We start from the raw sequence: 20,352 nt of genomic DNA, 5'->3' as shown, positions 1-20,352 counted from the left end.
AATTCTAGTTTGAGGAGGCTTGGATGAACAATATCAGGTTTTCACCTAAAATTCCTGGAAGGAAAAAGAATACATTCCTATTTCTCCCCTATGAAACCGACTGAGTATAAAAATTACGTTTAATCAATATACAGAAAAAGAAAGTACCTATGAAAACCCATTCCAAGCTACATTTTGGCTTCCTGTCAGTTGAGTGGGTAGTAAACGTCAAGCAAAAAAATGTAGCATGACAGAGTGAAGTAACATAAAACTGTGAATTTTGTTTCAATAAAGATTTTTGTCAAAAATTAAAGAGGAAAGATATTGGATCTTGGTGGATCCACGATAGTATATATGTGAAAATTATCCATTCATCCAACCAATCAACCAATCAACCAACCAACCAACCAGCCAACCAACCAACCAACCAACCAGCCAACCAACCAACCAATCTTTACTGAGCCTATATGGTGTAAAGGGCTGGAGATATAAAGATAAGATACCACCTTTATTCTCAAAAAACTCAGTCTAGTGTGAGAAAAAGACTGAAAATTTCGGTTCAGTTTATTATAGTGTCAAGTAGATTTACAAGTATTGCACTTATCATTCTGCTGACAGAAGGCCAAAATTTAAGAGGGATATTTTTCTCCAATAAAGCTCGATTTTCACGATCTTTGACATATTAAAATTATGCAAAGAAATATACCTCATATCCTATTGCAGACACTCCCCCCTTCCTTCTGTTGTACAGCCTTCTGCAAATGGGAATGTAGTTGGGACAATCCGTTTCTCATGAAATTACTCGAGTGAAATTTGACAAGAGTTTTCTTTATACTGTCTTCTTTATCCAAACCATGTAGAAAAAACAGCTCCCGTACTCCAAAATCAATTGTAACCATATAGCTGGGAGATAAACTTTAATCAAAGATAAAGTAAATCTCTCCTCCTTACAGAAAACCATGTGGTGTTCACACAATGGTTTGACCACGGGCTGCCTAACTTTGGATGATGGGAAATAATAACAAAAGCTGAAAGGTGGCCCAGCATATGAAACTCTTCTCAAAAACAGAAGAAAGTCATCAACATTGTTGGGAAAGTGTTTTACATTTCCAATGAAATTCTATTCCATTGATCTGTTTGGAAGATTGTCTTCGACCTATTTGGCTTTAGCCCATAAGCTGTAATTGATCTAGTCAAGTGAGGAACCACTTTTATACTAAGCCTGGAATGCATAACAATGGAAAGCAGGAAAGTGGTTTTTTTATTTACTCTAATAATTGTGCAGGGATGAGCCAGGGAAAAAAATCCCAAAAAAGTATCAGCATTCGGTCTTAAATTATTTTTCATTCTGATTATATTAGGAAGAAATGAGCTGTGGGGGTTTGGCATTGTTTTCCATCTTAACAGTTGCTCTGTATTCTGAGATATATGTGATTCATAATGTACCACTACAAGACACAGCTTTTATATATTACTGGGGTAACGCAAAGAAAATGAATTTTTCTTTGGCTACCAGTAATTGTCAAAAGAATGATTGCAGATTCAGAAAACGTGCTTTATAATAACCCTGTTAACATAAAGTATACATGGAGGAAAGAAATAAGTACGGCAGGTATGTGGAAGGGTTAGTTGTGTTAGCAAGGCATTTCAGGATGGTTTTGGTTCTCCTGACTAAGATACACAAAATTTTAACCCCCTTCAACTCCTTGGACAAAGGGGAAAACCCTTAGTAACACAAGGAGCATTTGGTGAGCATGAGCTGATTCACCTCATGCTGACAAAGGCTCCAGCTAGTTAATACACTACCCCCTCCTGAAGTAAGGATTTGCCCTGGTAATGAGGATAATACGCTCAAGCTGTTAGAATTAATTTGAATATCAAAAATGAAATTTAGATTACCAACCATGTCCTGATAGTTACAGCATGTAGAATATCAAACGTCCTCTTTTTAAACTAAAGTAAAAAATGAAGAAGCATGGTTAATTCACTTGTGCTGATGAAATAGATGTCCAAGTGCAACTTTTGCTTGTAAGCCTCCCCATGCTGCCATGTCCCCAGACGCTTTCCCTGGGGAAGTCTGTATCTGCCTTGCTAATCCTGCCTGATGTTTTCCTTGTTAGAATACTTGCTCATGGGTTTCCATGGGCATGTTTCTACTGTGAATGAAAGCTAACCTCAAAATCTAGACATTTTCTGCTTTCAGAAAATTCTAGTGTACCATGTACAGCATAGAGATTTCTTTCAGTTAAAAAAAAATAGTGCAAAAACATATCTGATAGTCAAAGTGATAGTTCAAGTGAGTTCTTGTGCCAAGGAACACAGTCAAGCTTCACCTTTAGCTGACTTGTAAAAACTGAATGTAGTTTTTGGGAAATATTCCAGATCTTCCCATTAGTTCTCCACTCATCCAGTCATCATCTACAGATTCCAGCTCTGTTATTATATCTCCAGCCTGTAGGAAGACAGGAATTGGAAATAATTATGAGTTTCTGTTGAGTATCTACACGGTGAGCACCCACCTGGAGAGGCACGTATCATCTTCTCTTTGTATCTCATTTATCTTGACTTGCTGAGAGGATTAAATGAGGTACCACAAAGATGATCTGTACCTGATGATGCCATTTACTTGGACGCCTGTTCCTCAAAGCCCATTCCTTTGACAGTGTCACCTGTGCTGCACTTTGATTTTCCTGCTCGTATTTTGTGCCCCCCAAATTCACCACTCTTGATCTAAAATTCTTCTTTAATAAATAGCAATACCAGCTATCATGTGTGTGTATTATATACATATTTTTTAATTTAAAAATGTTTATTTTTCATCTAACAATTATTTATTAAGCATCCACTATGTGTCAGACACTGTTCTGGGCACTACGGACAGAGCAACGAATAAAGACCTCATTCTAGAGTGGGTAGACAAACAAACAAGCTGGCAGAGGAGGACAGAAAGTGTGGCGTTGCCATCTCATTAGGGCAGTCAAGGAAGGCCCCACTGAAAGTGACACTGAAGCAAAGACTTGAAGATGAGAGAGTGAGCCATGTGCTTAACTGTATGTCTTGTCCTACTCTATGTACCTTATAGGAATTAACTCATTTAAACAACACTGCAGTCCTAGAGGTGAGGACTATTACAATTCTCATTTTAGAGAGATATTTTTATAGATTTCCTTATTTTAAAGAAGGAAAATGGAAGCTCAGAGAGATTAAGTAACTTGCTCAGCATCACGTCTAATTAGTGGGAGAGATAGAAATCAAATCTAGTGTGATTTCAGGGCCTGTATTGCTAACCATTAGGCAATATGGCCACCACATTTTACAATGGACCTTCTTACTTAGAAAGGCTTTTACTATAATTGCCTTTTCCCAACATCCTCAGCATTTTGTACTCTACATTTATTCTTCCACATAATGGTACATTCTCCTCTACCATCTGGTTTTATTCCATTCCCCCATGGCCTCACTATCAAATTTGCATTCTTTCCTCTCCTAAAGAAGTTCACCCTGACTCAGAACACTGATTTATCCTCCTCAGGTTGTGTCTTATTCACGTGTGTGTCTTATTCACGTGTGAATTATAATTCCTCAACAGATAAAGCATATTTTTTCAAATTATCTCCTGAAACTATTTTGTTCTTTATGGTGTCTAACCATTTCTTAGAATCTGAGTTTAAGATTCTATAATCGTCCAAGATGACCCTGGCTACTTTTAAGAATATCTTTATAGGCTAAATGGATTTATTTGTAGCCCTGGTACACTGCCCTCTGGAAAAATGGTTTGCTTTAAGGCCTTTCTTTATGGAAAATGAAAAGGAAAAATGCTATAAAATGTCATTAATTCACTTTGCTAAAATCTGTAAAAATTCTGGCTATTGAAAGTTTCTATTATAAATAAATTCCTTATGGTTCTTAAATTATAACACAATGATTGACTAAAACTAATTTTCTTAGCTCAGAGTACGTACCATGTCAGTTTTTTAAGGACTAGAACAATTCTTCTAAAAAATAAAGTTTTATCTACTAATAGTCTGTGGATATTTAATAAAAAATTAATGATCAACAATACTGAAAGCAGTACAGAATCCCTTAACTAAAAACTCTAGAACCATCTTGCTCATAGTCAGGCATTTGTAAAATGAAGATAACCTATTTTCTGGAGGATACTGTTACATGAATTCTGTTATTTATACTGACATAACTTAAACGAAAGCCAAAAGAACATCCACAAAGTTTGAATCCAGAGTGTTCACCTTCAGTAACATTTTATGTAAAGATAAAAGAAATTAATTTTGAGCCAGTGACTCTCAAGACTGAAAGGACTGGGGCAACAGTTTCCAAACATTTGGATTTTAAGGACCAAAAAACAAAACAAAAAAAAGAATTGATATAAGGTTACCAGATTATAATTTAGCAAAAGAACTATCTATAAATTACTAATAATATTTTATAATAGAAATGATATTTTAATATGAAAAAAATGGAAGAAAGTCTTAGAAGCAAGGTAAACTCCATCACAAAACAGGAAAGTTAGCAAACTTATACTGACATATCTTAGCACACCCCCTTTACTCGTGACTTCCCCAAAGCCTGCACGTACCCAACATCATCACCTTGTTTTTCTCATTTTGTTGTAAACAGGTGAAAACCTCGTCTCAGTGAAAACACCCACTGTTTTAAGTCTCACCTTGTCCTATCACTCCTTCATGCTTGAATTCCTCCTACAGCATCCCTGCCTCTGACTGACTATCTCCAATGATGAAGAATTTGCCACTGTCTGACACAGGCTCTTCTGACAGCAATGACGACTAAACCACTCCTTCCTCGGGGACAGTCCCATAGTACTACCTGGGTGCTTTTCTCTGACCATGGTCCAACTGTGGACTGGGGAAACAGGATCGTGGACATATTCTGTTTTTACTTAAAAAAAAAAAAAAATAAGAGGCTTATTAATCTTACTTAGATGAAGGAAGATTAAGATTAAACTTTGGCTTCTAAAAAAACCTCTGCAAATCAGCTTAATCTTTTGGGATCATTTCCCTAAAGCCTAGTCCGTGTCTTTGTGGATAAGACTCCAGTGTCTCATGAGGCACTTCTGCAGTGGCCAGCTGTAGTAGGTACCATCTGATTTCTCCACTGATTTCACAGACATGACAGTAGCAAGCTGCAAGAAGCATCCTTTACTAGGGCTACCAACAAAATATACCAACAATATCCCTGAGATCTGATGTTATAAGGCCTAGGAATAAGGAATTCGCCTGGGAATTGTGTGGGTATCAAGCCAATAAAGTTTTCTTTGAGTACCTAAAGGCATTACTGATAATTCACTTTTGCCCTATTCAGCTTCTCTAAACTCTTCCTTTAGAATTAGGGTCTGAGATCCGTTCATTCTTGGCTAATGATGAGTACTCCATCCAATGTTCCACCCTTTAGTGGAAGACATTTCAAAATTTATAGTTGCTTAATGCAGTTAGCAGTTACAAAAAGATACACATTCTGACCTTGAAGGAAAGCTCATCTTCATTCTCTCCATGGAAATCATATAAGGCTTTGGCCTTCCTCCCCTTCAGGGCTAAAGCAGACATACTTTTTGCCTCGGCTGTGAAGACACCAAAAATTCAAATATACAGAAAGACATTGAACTAAAATATGAATCAAACACGTTAAGAAATCCCCCTGTCATTTCCAGGACAGATTATTTACAATTAATTTTGAATTTATCTAACTTTCAAAAAGATGAAGGTTGTTCTCTTAGCAGGAAAAAAATTATACAAAATATATTGAGTAGACAAAATTAGCCATTATTAAGTGAAAGCATTTTTATCTTTTTTTCCCCATAACTCCAACAAAGTATAATGAGAGTACATAACTTTATGAATCAATTCTTTGAAATGTAGGCAAATAACTTAAACTGAACATGGCCAGAGGGAAAAGAAATACATATTGTTTCAAAGGTCTTGGGATCCCCGTAGAGAGTAATGAGTCATTTCTTGCAGTTGTCATACCTGGGCAGGGCCGCACAAAGACTGCTGGGAAGATCCCCTCCCTGTCACGCAGTCTGCCCTTGTACCACTCAGAGTCCAGATGCTCAAGGATCAGGATCCGGTCTCCCCTCTTGAAGGACAAGTCATCACTGGTCTCCGCTGTAAAACTGTGAAGGGCTTCACACCATTCTCCAGAAAGACTGTTATTCTGTCACAAATCAGAAGTTTGGTCAGAAATATAAGATTTTATTTAAAATTGATTTCTACAAAGCTTATAAAGTGGTGGAAAAAAAGTTAAGGGGTCATAAGATCTCAAAGTGTGAAGGCTTTTTCAAATCTCCCAACATTTTATGTTGCCATCAAGTTATCAAAATAAAAGTTTCCAATAACTTTTTTCTTAAAATATAATTATAAATGACAGATGTGATAGAATTTGTGACTTTTTTGCTTTTAAGGGACATACAATGCTTAAGTAAAAACTTTTCTCTAATTATGATCTATGATATTAGTTACATTTAAAAAATTAGGTGAAAGCATATAATATTTATGTATAGTATGTATGATACTTTGAAAAAATTTCAGTAGAGCTCTTCTTTACTTTAAGAAGGACCAGAACGGGCAGTTTGTTAATTTCCAGGTCTTTACCTGATTCAGAGGCTATCAGATTCCATGGCATAAGACTTCATTAATTCACACTTTCAATTTTATGAGTAGCAGTTAGCTCTAAGGCTGGCAGGATAACGACCCAAAAGTGGTGGGCTAACATGTTGGAACGCTCCAGTGAGAATGCTTTTGCCCTAAACACATCAGAGGAAGGTTCTGATTTGTGAAGAGGTGTCTCTGCCAAGTTGGAACAGGAGCTATGTTCAAGACGCTCAAGCATGGAGGAAGGATAATGCTAAGAGCAAAGGCTTGGAGCCAGACAGGCCTGGGTTCTAGACCCAGTTGTGCCACTTCCTAGCTGACACTGGGCAAGATACTTCTCTTCTCTGAGCCTTAGCTTCATCTTAGGGTGGCTGTCAGGATTAAATGAGATAATGAATGTAGAATGCTCAGCACAGTACCTGGCACATCTTAAGTTCTCAACAACTGATGACTTATAAAACAAGAACAAAAAACCAAGCAAACAAAAAGTCAGAACCCCAGCCTTCTTGCTCCTGCACTTGAGTAACCAACCCTAAAGAATAGTACTTCTCATTCCCCAGAAATGCAGGCAGATGTGAGCATGTCCTTTTGGAGAACTGTAGTCACTTTCTTTCTTGTTTGACTGGATCAGTGGGCAAGGAGGAAAGAATTAAGAGACACAGCCCAATGGCCGGTGACATTTTGACTAACAATGACCCTGTCAGGCTCACTCTTCTAAAATATGTCACTAAAAACATGGAAGTCGCCCACATGCCTATTCAGTTTAAACATTTGTGAAGTCATGTTATACCGTGTAAAATTTTAATCCACTTTTTTCTCTCTCCTATTATAAAAATAATACAAATGTTCCTAAACATTTGGCCAGTTTGGAAATGTATGAAGTGGGAAAAATACCCACCCACCTATACTCTTACCACCTAAAGGCAACTGAATGTTAACAAGTAAAATATATTTCCTTCTAGTCTTTTTATGCTATATATTCAATTTCCTATAACATATGTTTTCTTCCCATGACATTTACTTTATAAATCTAGTTTTTCATGGCCTTAGAACGTTCTCCCGATAATGGTCATATTTAGGCTGTTTCCAATTTTTTCCTATTATAACAACACCACTATGATGATCTTTGTGACTAAAATCTGATCTCATTTTTTAATCCTTTACTTAGGGTGGGACGTAATAATAATAATCTGTACTTTCTCTCTCTTTTTTTTTATATTTTAAATTTTATTCAGGTCATATTGGCTTAAAACATTGTATAAATTTCAGGTGTACATCATTATATTTCAGTTTCTGTATAGACTGCGTTGTGTTCACCATCAATAGTCTAGTTTTTATCTGTCATCAAACATATGTGCCCCTTTATCCCTTTCACCAATGATTTTTTTTTCTTTTTTTGGTGAGGAAGATTGGCCCTGAGCTAACATCTGTTGCCAATCTTCCTCTTTTTCGCTTGAGGAAGATTGTATGTGGGATGACACCACAGCATGGCTTAATGAATGGTGTGTAAGTCTACACCCGGGATTCGAACCTGCAAACCCAGGGCTGCTGAAGCAGAGTGCATGAACTTAACCACCATGCCACCGGGCTGGTCCCTGTACTTTCTCTTTTTTAACATTCATATATTTATAATTGTTTAGTGCTAAGATGTATTGAATCTTTGTTAACTAGATATGTTATACGGTATTTTATTGCTGCTTTACAAGGCATTTCTTTGATTACTAGTAAGGTTAATTTTTTTTTTTAATATGAGCCACTTACAGTATCTTTTTAATGACTATTCAAATCATGTCTCTTTCCTTGTTTTCTCTCAGGGTTTGCATGTCTTTCTAATCCATTTGTACGAGCTCTATATACAATAAAGATATTAACTATTTAACTATTTCAAACATTTGCTATATGAATTGAAAAATGACTCACAACATTTTCTCTTGATAATTATGATTTTCATATTCCTCTCAGAGTTGAAACCTAGCTTTCACTACAGTTACCTATTCAAGCAGCCTACCTGAGAATTTGCACCAGAATCTTCTTTTCTGGTCTTCGAGGGTAACTTTGTGCCTATGTTAAAAAGAAAAAAGTCAAAACTTGAGATGTAAAGACCATATGGTACTGGAGAAAACCATAGGGTAAGAGCAAAAAGTCTGGGATTCTAGATGAGTCTCTTCGTGTATTGGGCACATAGATTTGACTGGCACTACCCTCTCTGGCTTTGTTTCCTCTACTGTAAAATGAAGGAAGATACACATTGTTTTAGTCTATAGACCATTTCTGTTTAAAAGTCTGATCCTTTGTCTGCCATTTCCGATATGAAGCTATTGCTAATTACCTAAAATACCAAAATTAATCACCACAATAATGACCATCCCAATAATGACTATTACCATTTAAAACATGGTAATACTACCATAAAAATACTACCTTAAAAAATATGGTAATATGAATTATTATGCAGTTTATGTATTATCCTATTATTTGGTTTAGCTGAATTAGGATAGGACATAATAAAAAATTATACTCTCCATACTCACTTAAAACCTTTGTACCAGAGGTGGAATGATCCTCAACAAGTTCCACAAAGTTAAGAGGGAAAATCCCAGTTCTGTCTCGAAGTTCTCCTCTAGCCCATTCTTCATTCACATACTCTTTAAGAATAATAATTTCTCCCTCTGAGAAACTTAACTCATCCTTCTGGTCTCCAATATATTCAAACCGAGCAACACATCTTGGGCCTCTGAATAAAGAAGATCACATTTGTGGGTTAAACTGCAGAGTACTAACTTTCAAAATGCTTTAAAACTCTCATTCAGTCTTTCAATAAGCATTTATTCTGTTTACTATGGAACAAGGTATACGAGGCATAATTTAAAATTTTTCGTCAGATGGAATAAGCTACATTTCTAAAGGATAGTCTTTACTTTTTAGATATGAACCTATTCACTCAGAAAGGGTAAAGTCAAGGTCACAGAGTACATGCAGAATTGCAGATAAGCAGCTAGGTGGTCAGTTTATGCCGCCACGTCTTTTGATCACCTTTACTTCCTTACAGAATCTCCCCTGTCTCCATGTCTTTGTATCCTTGAGCCACAGTAATCATGGCTGAGTCTGAACCCTCTCAATCACAAATGCACTGAGTTTAAGAGTGCTAACCCTGAGAATCTCAGGGCAAGATTTCAATCCTCCATGGCAGAATGCAACAGGCAACAGCTGGGCAGAGCAGATGCTCAATACATGTTGAATCAATCAGTGAGTTTTATACACATAGATGAATGGCTTTCAAAACTAGAAGGTTTGAAGAAAACAGAAACTTGGCATATAATCTTATAACACTTAATCTTACACCTAGCACTGTTGTTTTAAAAATGATTTTTGGAGCCAGCCCTGATGGCCTAGTGGTTAAAGTTCCATGTGCTCTGCTTTGGCGGCCCAGGTTCACTTCCTGGGTGCGGAACCACACCGCTCGGCTGTCAGTAGCCATGCTGTGGTGGCAGCTCACATAGAAGAACTAGAAGGACCTAGAACCAGAATATACAACTATGTACTGGGGCTTTGGGGAGAAAGAAAAAAAAAGAGAGATGATAGCTTGGGGCAAATCTTTTCCTGCAAACAAACAAAACACTTAAAAAAAGAAAGATTTTTGTATTTCCTCTAAAAAGGCTTCATTTCTGGGGCTGGCCTGGCGGCATGGTTGTTAAGTTCACATGCTCCGCTTTGGTGGCCCAGGGTTCGCTGGTTCAGATCCCAGGCACACCACTTATCAAGCCATGCTGTGGCAGACATCCCACATATAAAGTAGAGGAAGATGGGTACAGATGTTAGCTCAGGGCTAATCTTCCTCAAAAAATAAATAAGTAAATAAATAAATGAAAAGGCTTCATTTCTGAGAATTAGAACAATCTTTAAATGATCTACAATTTTGACTAAAAATAAGATAAAAGTAATTGTGTCTCTAGAAGGCATGATTTAATACCAAACCTTTGATTTGAGGCTTTAGAAAGGAAGTTGCAAAAGCAACAAGCTAAGGCGATGCAATTGCCTGAAGAGAAAAGGTTGGAACTGGCACAAATCAGTCTGACTTAAGTCAGGTCAAGGGATCAATGGCTGTGAAAGTCCACTTTAAATTCAACCTGATGACAGAGTAAATAAAACACTGCTTAAAAATAGGAGAAAAATTGAACCCGAAGTAGAATTCAACTACGGTAGCATCAGAAGTTTTCTTATTTGTGATAACCTTTGCATTTATTTTCTGAAGTCCTCAGGGAGCATCTCCTCACGCCTGACCTATTCAGAGACAGGTTTACAGTTTTCAGCAGGTAGTGAATTCTATTAATTTGCTCATTTAGCTAGAAAATAAAAGTGCACTGTGGCAGTGTTTTAAATCACAAAGGAGTTACAACAATGCATAAAAGGGTATGTAAATTCAGAGAAAGGTCACCAGACATAAAGGAAGACCCCTCCAGCTTAACTCTTCCTCTCCTCTACTTCCTCTTAATAACAAAATAACACAAAATATCTAGCAGGTTTTATTTAGGGCTCATATTTATTCTATAAAGTTTAAATACTTTCGATGACAAAATATTTCAATCTTATAAAAATTTGTTAGTAGATAAACACCAGAAGGCCAAAACAAAATGCATTAGATGGCAAAAATGTCTCTGCTCAAGCTGAGGCCAGGCTGTGGGAAACACCAGGATAGACTCTGTTGCTGTCAGACGTCCTATATTGATATGGAGAGTTGCTTATGTCAGTTTCTATCAGCATGTTGCATCTTCATCAGAATTTTAATCCACTACAGCTTTTTAAACAAGTAAAGCATTCCTCATAATTAAAAAGACATAGTGAAAATCTGAATAATCACACATCTGAAGTGTTTAAGCTTGGTAATTCTTTAGGATACAAACGCTCACCTCCTTTGTATTTTGTGCAAAAAAATACAAATAAAACTTACTTAACATAATGAGATGAAACCGATTCTCTTTTCCCATTTACTCCTTCTGGAACATCAATCTAGTAAAGACAAAATCAAAACAACAATTCTACTTTTTCAGATTTTAGTAAGATAAATTTATCTTACTTAGGCTAAGTAATTAGAAAATGCATGATTGAAATTATCCAGTTTAGCTAGGTGTTAAACTCATGCTAAAAGGTGAGAAATTCAGAATTTGGGTTTTGAAAAAAACACGTAACTTGTAATGTAGCTTTCCTTGAATAGCCCATCAATCCTTCTCTTATTTGCTGGAATAAGCACATTAATATCATTCTACCCCTGACTGAGTTTTCTCTGTCCTATATCCTCCAAGTTGGATGAGGAGGACTGAAGATAGAAACTAGACATCAGGCATTCACGCACCACCACACCTACTCATGGTGTTGGTAGGATTCTGCAATACTTTCCTGAGCCCAAAACAAAACATTTTATTCAAATTTTTGGATTCTCTCCATTTTCATAACTCTGGAACATCTTTTTCCCTTCAGCGAGAATAGGGAAGGAAGAAAAGAATTAGTACTCAGTGAGCATCTACTAAGCGGCAAGCACTTTATATGATACCTCATTTACAAGGCTTAGTGGAGCCGGGTTGTAATAAAATATTTGACCATAATGCACTAAGTCTAGAAACTACTTAAAGCTTTGAGGTTTATATTAAATAAATCAGTCCTCTTCTTGATGAATTCTAAAAGTTCAAAGTTTTAAAACAATTTTTTAAACTTGTAGGCTTAGAAATAACACTTATACCAATAATGTGGCAGATTCAGCGTGATTGATTTCAGTGTGGTAATTGTGCTTTTTAAAGTACTGCAACACTGGGCAGAAGAAAAATGAGGAAGAGTGCTAAAACAAACATTACTCTTAATATTAATTTAGAGAATCTGGTCGGATTTCTCCAAAGAATCAGGGCATACATATACTGGTCAATTTTTAAGACCCACATTTTGTAATTCAAGAGACTCAAACTCATTTATATTTGAAAAATACAGGCTTTCTGTTATATCTGTTTTCTAAGTTTTTGATGTAATGGAAAATCATTTGCTTTTTTCCTCCCAGATAAGCTGTTAATGCTCAACTATTTAAGCTAGCTTTAGTTGATAGTTTCCAGTATCAATAAATTATATCAGGGACCGAATCGTACTCTTCCTATTGATAGAAGTGTTCAAGTGGCAGTCTGATTTTATCTGCATGTTTCACAACCACCTGGGCTTAGCAGTTAGAACCCTACCATTTGGGTCTACTTTCACAAGTTAGGTTGTGAAGGTATACAAAATTCTGATGCTTTAATATAATATTTCCCAATCAGATTTGAAATTATTATGTGAAAAACCATTAATGGAACACTACCTCCAATGAAGGTACTTTAGTATTCCCAAATCTATTTTTTTAAAAATGGAAATAGAGGCCGGCCCACTGGCACAGTGGTTAAGTGCACACGTTCCGCTTTGGCGGCCCGGGGTTCACCAGTTCAGATCCCGGGTGCAGACATGGCACTGCATGGGAAGCCATGCTATTGTAGGCGTCCCACATATAAGTGGAGGAAGATGGGCACGGATGTTAGCTCAGGGCCAGTCTTCCTTAGCAAAAAGAGGAGGATTGGCAGATGTTAGCTCAGGGCTCATCTTCCTCGGAAAAAAAAAAAAGGAAATAAATAGGAATGGAAAGGATGAAAAAACCCAAAAATTAAATGCACTCCAAAGAAAATGAGAAGTGGTACCATAACCTCAGAGAACATTCCTTCAGGACAATACTGTACCATTTAATTCTTGTTTACTAAATGTTTCAAAGAATTAACATATATCCTTAAGTGCTCATCAAGGATCCAAGGATAGTTGATTCACCAGTTAACATGTAGTAGTTTTTCACTTTACGATTTCAGATAGCTTATAGGCAGTAAGTTCTAATACTCTGTAATAGAATAATTAACCATTATCTAGTTGAACAAACTTTTATTTTTTGAATTCTCCAAACACCAAATGAATCCATGGAAGAGAGAGAACTAGAACCCAAGAATCCAGGATTCTGGTTATTTTTTCCAAACTGCAAGCTACATAGAACCCACTGAACATATGACCAATTTTAACAAGCACAACCCACTTACAATTACTTTGACATAGTTTGCAGGAAATATGCCAGTCTGGTTTCTACATTTCCCTCTGTACCAATCTGTATCTATTTTTTCCAGAAGATAAACAATTTCTCCAGAAGTGAGGTTCAAATCATCAACTTGCTCTGTAACATAAAATTATAATTATGAATGATGAATTATCCTGGTTGCAGATTTGATTAAAGCAGAGCATAAAGTAGCATTTAGTTCTCTCCACTGAGGCAGGATGTTCTACTGATTCTGGGAACAAATTATACTAATCAAATTGAGTTAAAAAAATATATTCTTTTTTTTGGATATTGTTGTTATGAGCTTCTTCTTTCAAGACAAAATTAGATATATTTACCATGCACTGACTGATAGAAAATGGTTAAAAAAAAACCCGACAACATCATGCTGGGCAATGACTCCTACTGTGCCAATACAAACCCTTTGCTGAATACATATTGAACAATAAAAGAGTTTTATAGACATGGTATAATATTCTTATTATTCTCAGTCATGCTTAAAAATCATTTCAATCTCAAAATATTAACTAAGGGAGTACTACAGCTCTTTAGCAAGTAAATTGACTCATACCAAAATAAAAATCTGTCCACCAAGTGGATAAAAAGAGGTTATAAATAAACCAGGAGGTTATTTTCTGTGTAGCCTTGAACATAAAAGGTATGTAAAAAGGGACTAGAAAAATTTATATTTTCATCTCATAAGTAATAGCTGAGGTATGTGTGCAGGCTTTACAACTCTTAGGAGAAAAGAACTTCACTTATTAAATTAGAATTAATTGTATTATAATTGTTAATTGGTACCCACCGTTTTGAAAGAGTTAAAAAGCTGGCAACGGGTAGGTAATTTGCTATTTGTTCTTCTGTAAGGGAAACTAACTCTTTCTCTCATGGGGAGCTTCAAAGGCAAGGGTATGCAGCTATGCTTTCTGGAATGGGTGGGTACAATTGACCCTTCCTCTTGAAGGCAGGGTGATGGATAAGATGACCTCTCCAGGCCACAGAAATGAAGAAATGAAGAAAACGAAGAAAATGAAAAAGGATATCCTTGAGAGGTTAACCCAAGGAGGACATCTGTTTCTGGATCCTAAGCCTCTACCACTTTATTATTTATGTCCTTACCTGCTGGAAAGTCATGAAGAACAACAGCATGAGGAGCACTACCGTCAACAGGCTTCTGAGCGTAGCTTGGATCCTTAGGGGGAAAACAGGGCTGTGAATGAAGTGCAGGATGGATGCTGGATTTGTTACTCACCCTGAGACCATTTTTTTTTTCCTCATTAGAGTCTTCTTGACACAATTACATTATGAGTACAAGATGCAAACCACACAGTTGAGCCAAACAAGGGAATCATTATCAAGTTGAAAAGGCATGTGTCCTTGCCAAGGGAGGACAGAAATAACTCTCAATTATAATGTCTTCTAACATTTCTTTTTAAACCAAGAGAGTCAAACAAAAAGGAATTACTTAACTTTTTTTTTTTTTAACCAGTACCTATTTTACCCTGAATTAGTGGTTTTTGACCTCTTTACCCTTCCTGGGTCCCTTTTTCCTTAAATTGTGACCAGGACTAAACCTTAAGAACAAAGGCTTAAAAGTTCTGTCTTCATTAAGACAGGAAAAGAAGAAAGTTCTGCAGTTTATGCTCTTGCCTTTCATAATGAAAAGAGCTAATGACTTCCACAAAAGGATAATTCGCAAAAAGTAAAATCCATTTCATTTATTACCACTTAACTGAATGCTTTCTCTAATTTGAAAACTGATGCTACCTTCAATGCCTGGCTTGGATTTTCTATTTAATCTGAATGGTTTATTCAACAGTAATTCTAAGTAAACTAGCAAAGAGAATTGAATATTCTCTACCCATTTAGCCAACTGCCTTGATTGGCTAAAGGAGAGGATAAAGCTGAAAAGCGATCTTTTCTCACTGACAAACAGTTGTTATTCTTCGTTTCTTTATGTGAATAGACAGGCTTATTCACATCATCACCATTATCAAATCTGACTGAAGGATATTATCTGGAGTTATAACTTAAAACTCTTCAACATTGGCAAGCCTGTGAAATAAATGAAGGCAGATTTTTGTGCCCTTTCTTGTCTCTTCACCTCCTTCAATGACTCTTGTCCCCTTAGGGCTATCCCTACACTTTTATTCCTTTATCCCTCCCCTAGCCACGATGCCCTCAGCTGATCAGACTGCGCCGTGGGTAATGGTCCGCTTTCTCCATTTCCAACCCAGCAGCACCTTAACTCAGATCTTTTCTGAATTTCATCTGTGCTTTCAACCAATAGGCACCTGTGGAGGCATGCTGCATTCTCTCAAGTTAGGTAAACTGAAGTACTAATTTACATCAAGACAGTAATGGCTAATGGCACCTTACTATATTAGCTTACCAAAGTAACACTGGCATTTTCTTAGAGGCTGTTCAGAGCTTTTCCCTAAATAAATGAGCATAAAGGGAATTTCAAGGATTGTGGAAAGGAATTGTGAGATATTTTAAGTCTAGAGGGGCTTTTAAAAATTAGTATTTACATCATTTATTATATATGTGTGTGTGGTTTTCACTTTTTTCTGATTTACACCTGTGGAAAAAGGAATGACTATTCAATAAACACTGTTAGGGTAGATGGCTATCCATTTGGAAAAAATGTAGTCAGAGGCCTATCCTACACCAAACACAAACATGAATCTCCAAATGGACCAATGATATAAACATAACCAAGTCTGAGAGGGTCGAAGAGGTGGGACAGCAACTTGTGTCTCCCAATTAGTCTCCCTTCTCTGCCTTCAACACATGGCTATCCTGGCAATGCTGCTTATCAGCCTGGCCTGGGAGACGAAGAGCAAGAGGAACAGGCTAAACAGGGTTGGCCACGAGGGGTCAGTACAACTTAGACCACATCATTAGGGTGGGTGTCTGGCAGGTAAATATTGTATATTTCAAAGCTCTTTCTAACATGACTATAATTGCTAATACAAACGAGCAATAAGAAGAGCTAACATCCACTGTTCACTCACTATGTGCTACTCACTGTGTTAAACACCTTATATGCTTTAATTAGCTGATTTAATTTTTTAAATATCTTTGAGATATAATTCACACACCATAACATTTAGCCATTTAAAGTGTACACAGTTTTAGTATAGTCACAGAATTGTGCAACCATCACCACAATCTAAGTTTAGAATATTTTTATCACTCCAAAAAGAAACCCCCTACCCATTAGCAGTCACTCCCCATTCACCCTACCCCAGACCTAGGCAATCACTAATCTACTTTCTGGATTTACTTACTCTGGACTTTCATATAAACTGAATCACACAATAAATCAATTCTAAAAACAATTCAGTGAGGAATTATCATACCTATTTTACACATTCAAAAAACGAAGTTTAGAGAGGTTAAAAATAACTGCCTAAGGTGGTAGAAGGTGAACTGGCAGAGCTCCCTAAATGCAAATCTGTGCTCCCCACCATGTGCTAGGTAAGAACCTCCCACTTCTCCCATGACTGACAAATTCAACTTCAACCTACAACGTTCAATATTTTCTGTTTACTAAGATAGGGGAAAGTATAACACATTTTTACCAATCTTTACCTTAAAACTAGATATTCAAATAGGCAAGTTTTATTTTTCTAAAAAATGTTATGCTAGCCCTGAACCCAGAAGTTACCTAAAGAAGGCTTCATTTTAGTATCACCAGGAGTTGGCCATCAGAGGTTAACTCTCTGCAAGCCTATGGTACAAGATGAGTAAGGTAACATTTAAATCGGAAAAAACTTTGGACTGTTATAAAAGAATAACTTCTCATTTTTTAGCTTCTATTTTTCATCAAGGAAAGCTTTTTGGCAGTATAACTCCCACTGTTAGCCATTAGTGTGTTCTGAGAGAGGAAGGACAGCTGTGACAGATGGATAATGTTGTATCAAAGCAAAGGGAAAATGAGCCCTGGAAGAACTTGCCCTGTGTGGACTAAAGGCAGAATTTCAGTATCCCAGCTGCAACTAGCTTAACACATATCTTCTCTGCTCTTCAAAATACAAACGTTTAGTTTCTCAGCAAACTTCAAAAGATAAAAAATCTTCTAAGAAGAAAGAATTGGACAAGATTATGAGAACTAGGATGAATGGCAAACCAAATACTTTATTTGGGTTAAATGTTTAGTGGATATTATATTTCATGTTTGCTACATTAACTAACAGATAGTGAAAATTTAACTGGATAATTTAAGAAGCTCTTTTAAAAATATATTTCTATCAATTGTTCAGTGGCATTTTTCTTGTTAAACAAATGACCATCAATAATCACTGTATTCTCCCAGCCTCCACAAATCTGTTAGGCCTAAATGGTGACTTCAGGTTGCTGGATTACATTTCATTTCATTATTTCATGAGCTATGATCAGAGAAATGAGGTTTACACTAAGCTTAAATCTTAAAGGGAAGTGCTTTTTTATGTCAGACTTAGCATTTATAGGGCCCTCTTTAAAAATAAAATAATTATCCATTCTGCTAGGAAACTAACCTCTGGCACTTTGGTAAACATGTTTACATTATTTCAAAAATAACAGTACTCAGTTGAAAATTAATGACTGAGTGCTCTGGTTGCTGTAAGTCAGCAAGATACGAAGAAGGCAAAACTCATGGTAGTTGCTCTGTGTATCACAGTGGCAAGTCTCTTAAAAGTAATTTATTCTTAAAATGGAGTAAAATGCTACTGTAACTTTAACTCTGGTTAAAATAAACGTGCTAATAAAAACCTGAAGATGAGATATAATTAATAGTTCTATGAAATGTGCTGCCGTGTGTGATATCAGGGCTGTACAATATTAATTCCTTACGTTTGGTCTGCTTCTAAGATGTTCATCAAGTGGGGTGATAATCTTTATCTGGGACAGGTGAACTCTGCCAGTATCTTCTCCCTTTTGGCATTCCAAGTAATTATTTTCCGCCTGCTTCAGCAGCACAAGTACGTCCCCACACTGTAAGGTACAATACCACTCTCTGAAGCAATTATTATTTAATAAAACATTATTACTTTTTCCACATTTTAATCTTTGGAGCCTACAGCATTTAATAATGTGTAAAGTGGTAACAGAGGCCAGCCACTTTTTACATGAGTCAGTGAAGAAAGATCTCTACTTTACCTTACAGGAGAGCTCTCCGGGGTTTTGTGAGACGATGTCTTCATTGGCAATTCCATGAGGCACAGACAGCTTAAATGTGAACCAGTAAAAGGATTATTCACAATCAAATTAGCTCCTCATAAACTGCTGGTCATTTGGGGATTTGGCATGTGTGCCTACAGTGCAACTTCTCCAGCAGTGAAACTCTTGGCTTGGCTTCCTCCAGCTCTAGATCTAGTGGGGCCTGCCATCATTCATGGATCCTAAAGTCCTTGGGGATATGGAGTTGAGCCCATAGGTCCACAGCAGCTGAATGTGGCCTCAAGTTCCCTTTAACAAGCACAACCAGGGAGTTCTATTCTAGAGGACAAGGTCCAACAAGTCCCTTGAGCGTTTGAAAGATAAATACTCAGCACCTGACCTCACAGCCTGTTATGCACGTCTTTAATTCAGGGTTCTCAATGGCTGCCTTCTAAACCCTGATCGGGGGGCCGGCCCCGTGGCCAAGTGGTTAAGTTCGTGCACTCCACTTTGGCAGCACAGGGTTTCTCCAATTTGGATCCTGGGCACAGACATGGCACTGCTCATCAGGCCATGCTGAGGCAGTGTCCCACATAGCACAACCAGAGGCACTCACAACTAGAGTGTACAACTATGTACCGGGGGTCTTTGGGGAGAAGCAGCAGTAGGGGAAAAAAAGATCGGCAACAGTTGTTAGCTCAGGCGCCAATCTTTAAAAAAAAAAAAAACGGCTGATAGGGGACTGGTGCCTCCCCCGTAGTGCTTGACTGACTGCTTCCGTTTGCCTTGAATCTCATCTTCTCCTGGAGTCTCTCTGATACCAAGTGTCTACTCAAGCCCATTTCACTGCCTGACCCCAGTCCCTTCCTGATCCACTCAGCTCTGTCTGATCTTAGAATGGCTTTTATCCATCCCCCACCCTGGCCAGGAGACTCTGTTCTCTGCCCTGGGAAATTCTGATGAGTGCAGGTCAAAAGGGCCTACACAATGAAAAAGGCATATCCAGGAAACATGATCACACAAGCTCACTTCCAACAAGGAAAGGGAGGCAGCCTAGGCCCTCTGATCACTCAGGATCAACGAGGCAGAGTGCAAGGGTGTGGCCCTGTGAGGCTGGGCAGGGTGCTGCTGCTTCCCAGCATCTCGGTCAGAGTCCCAGGGCTCCCAATGTACCCAGATTCCTGGTTAGCAATTTGATGGTAGGGTAGCCATGGAAAAAATGAGGGCTTTAAGGATTTATTTCATAACATAGCACTCTAACATACCATCATTTTGAGATTATTAATTTCTTTCAGTTATTCAAATGCTTTATTGACATTATACAGCTATGCTAAGAACCACAGGCAAAATCTGGTTCCCCCTAAATGAGGCTCTTAACATGGAACAGCCAAATCAAGCAGAGAATTTACAACTAGTAACACTATTTTCATAGTTTGGCTTAATGGTTAAGAGCATGGGCTCAGAGCCGGTTGATCTGCGTTCAAATCTTGACTCTATCATTAA

The 20,352-nt window shown here is 37.3% G+C and overlaps 1 protein-coding gene across 36 annotated transcripts in view; it reads right to left on the bottom strand.

Annotated features, from left to right (window-relative positions):
* Positions 1-525: 525 nt before the first annotated feature.
* Positions 526-20,352, bottom strand: part of SH3D19 (SH3 domain containing 19) — a 163,185-nt gene continuing 143,358 nt past the window's right edge. For 16 of the 36 annotated variants that reach the window (XM_070261489.1, XM_070261490.1, XM_070261495.1 and 13 more), the window contains 10 exons: positions 18,850-18,918; positions 18,544-18,684; positions 14,824-14,896; positions 13,691-13,821; positions 11,551-11,609; positions 9,134-9,336; positions 8,611-8,663; positions 5,979-6,165; positions 5,475-5,572; positions 526-2,431 (listed from right to left, as the gene is read on the bottom strand). In XM_070261489.1, the coding sequence (XP_070117590.1) occupies positions 2,315-2,431; positions 5,475-5,572; positions 5,979-6,165; positions 8,611-8,663; positions 9,134-9,336; positions 11,551-11,609; positions 13,691-13,821; positions 14,824-14,896; positions 18,544-18,684; positions 18,850-18,918 (1,131 nt within the window). In that variant the 3' untranslated portion in view covers positions 526-2,314. Of the gene's footprint in view, positions 2,432-5,474; positions 5,573-5,978; positions 6,166-8,610; positions 8,664-9,133; positions 9,337-11,550; positions 11,610-13,690; positions 13,822-14,823; positions 14,915-18,543; positions 18,685-18,849; positions 18,919-20,352 lie in introns of all 36 variants that reach the window. The other 20 variants (XM_070261492.1, XM_070261493.1, XM_070261518.1 and 17 more) reach the window with 2 other exon arrangements.

The sequence above is a fragment of the Equus caballus genome, chromosome 2 (assembly GCF_041296265.1).
Source record: "Equus caballus isolate H_3958 breed thoroughbred chromosome 2, TB-T2T, whole genome shotgun sequence".
Lineage (NCBI taxonomy): Eukaryota > Metazoa > Chordata > Mammalia > Perissodactyla > Equidae > Equus > Equus caballus.
Note: the sequence above shows the minus strand (reverse complement) of the source record. Positions and strands in the feature narration are given on the sequence as shown.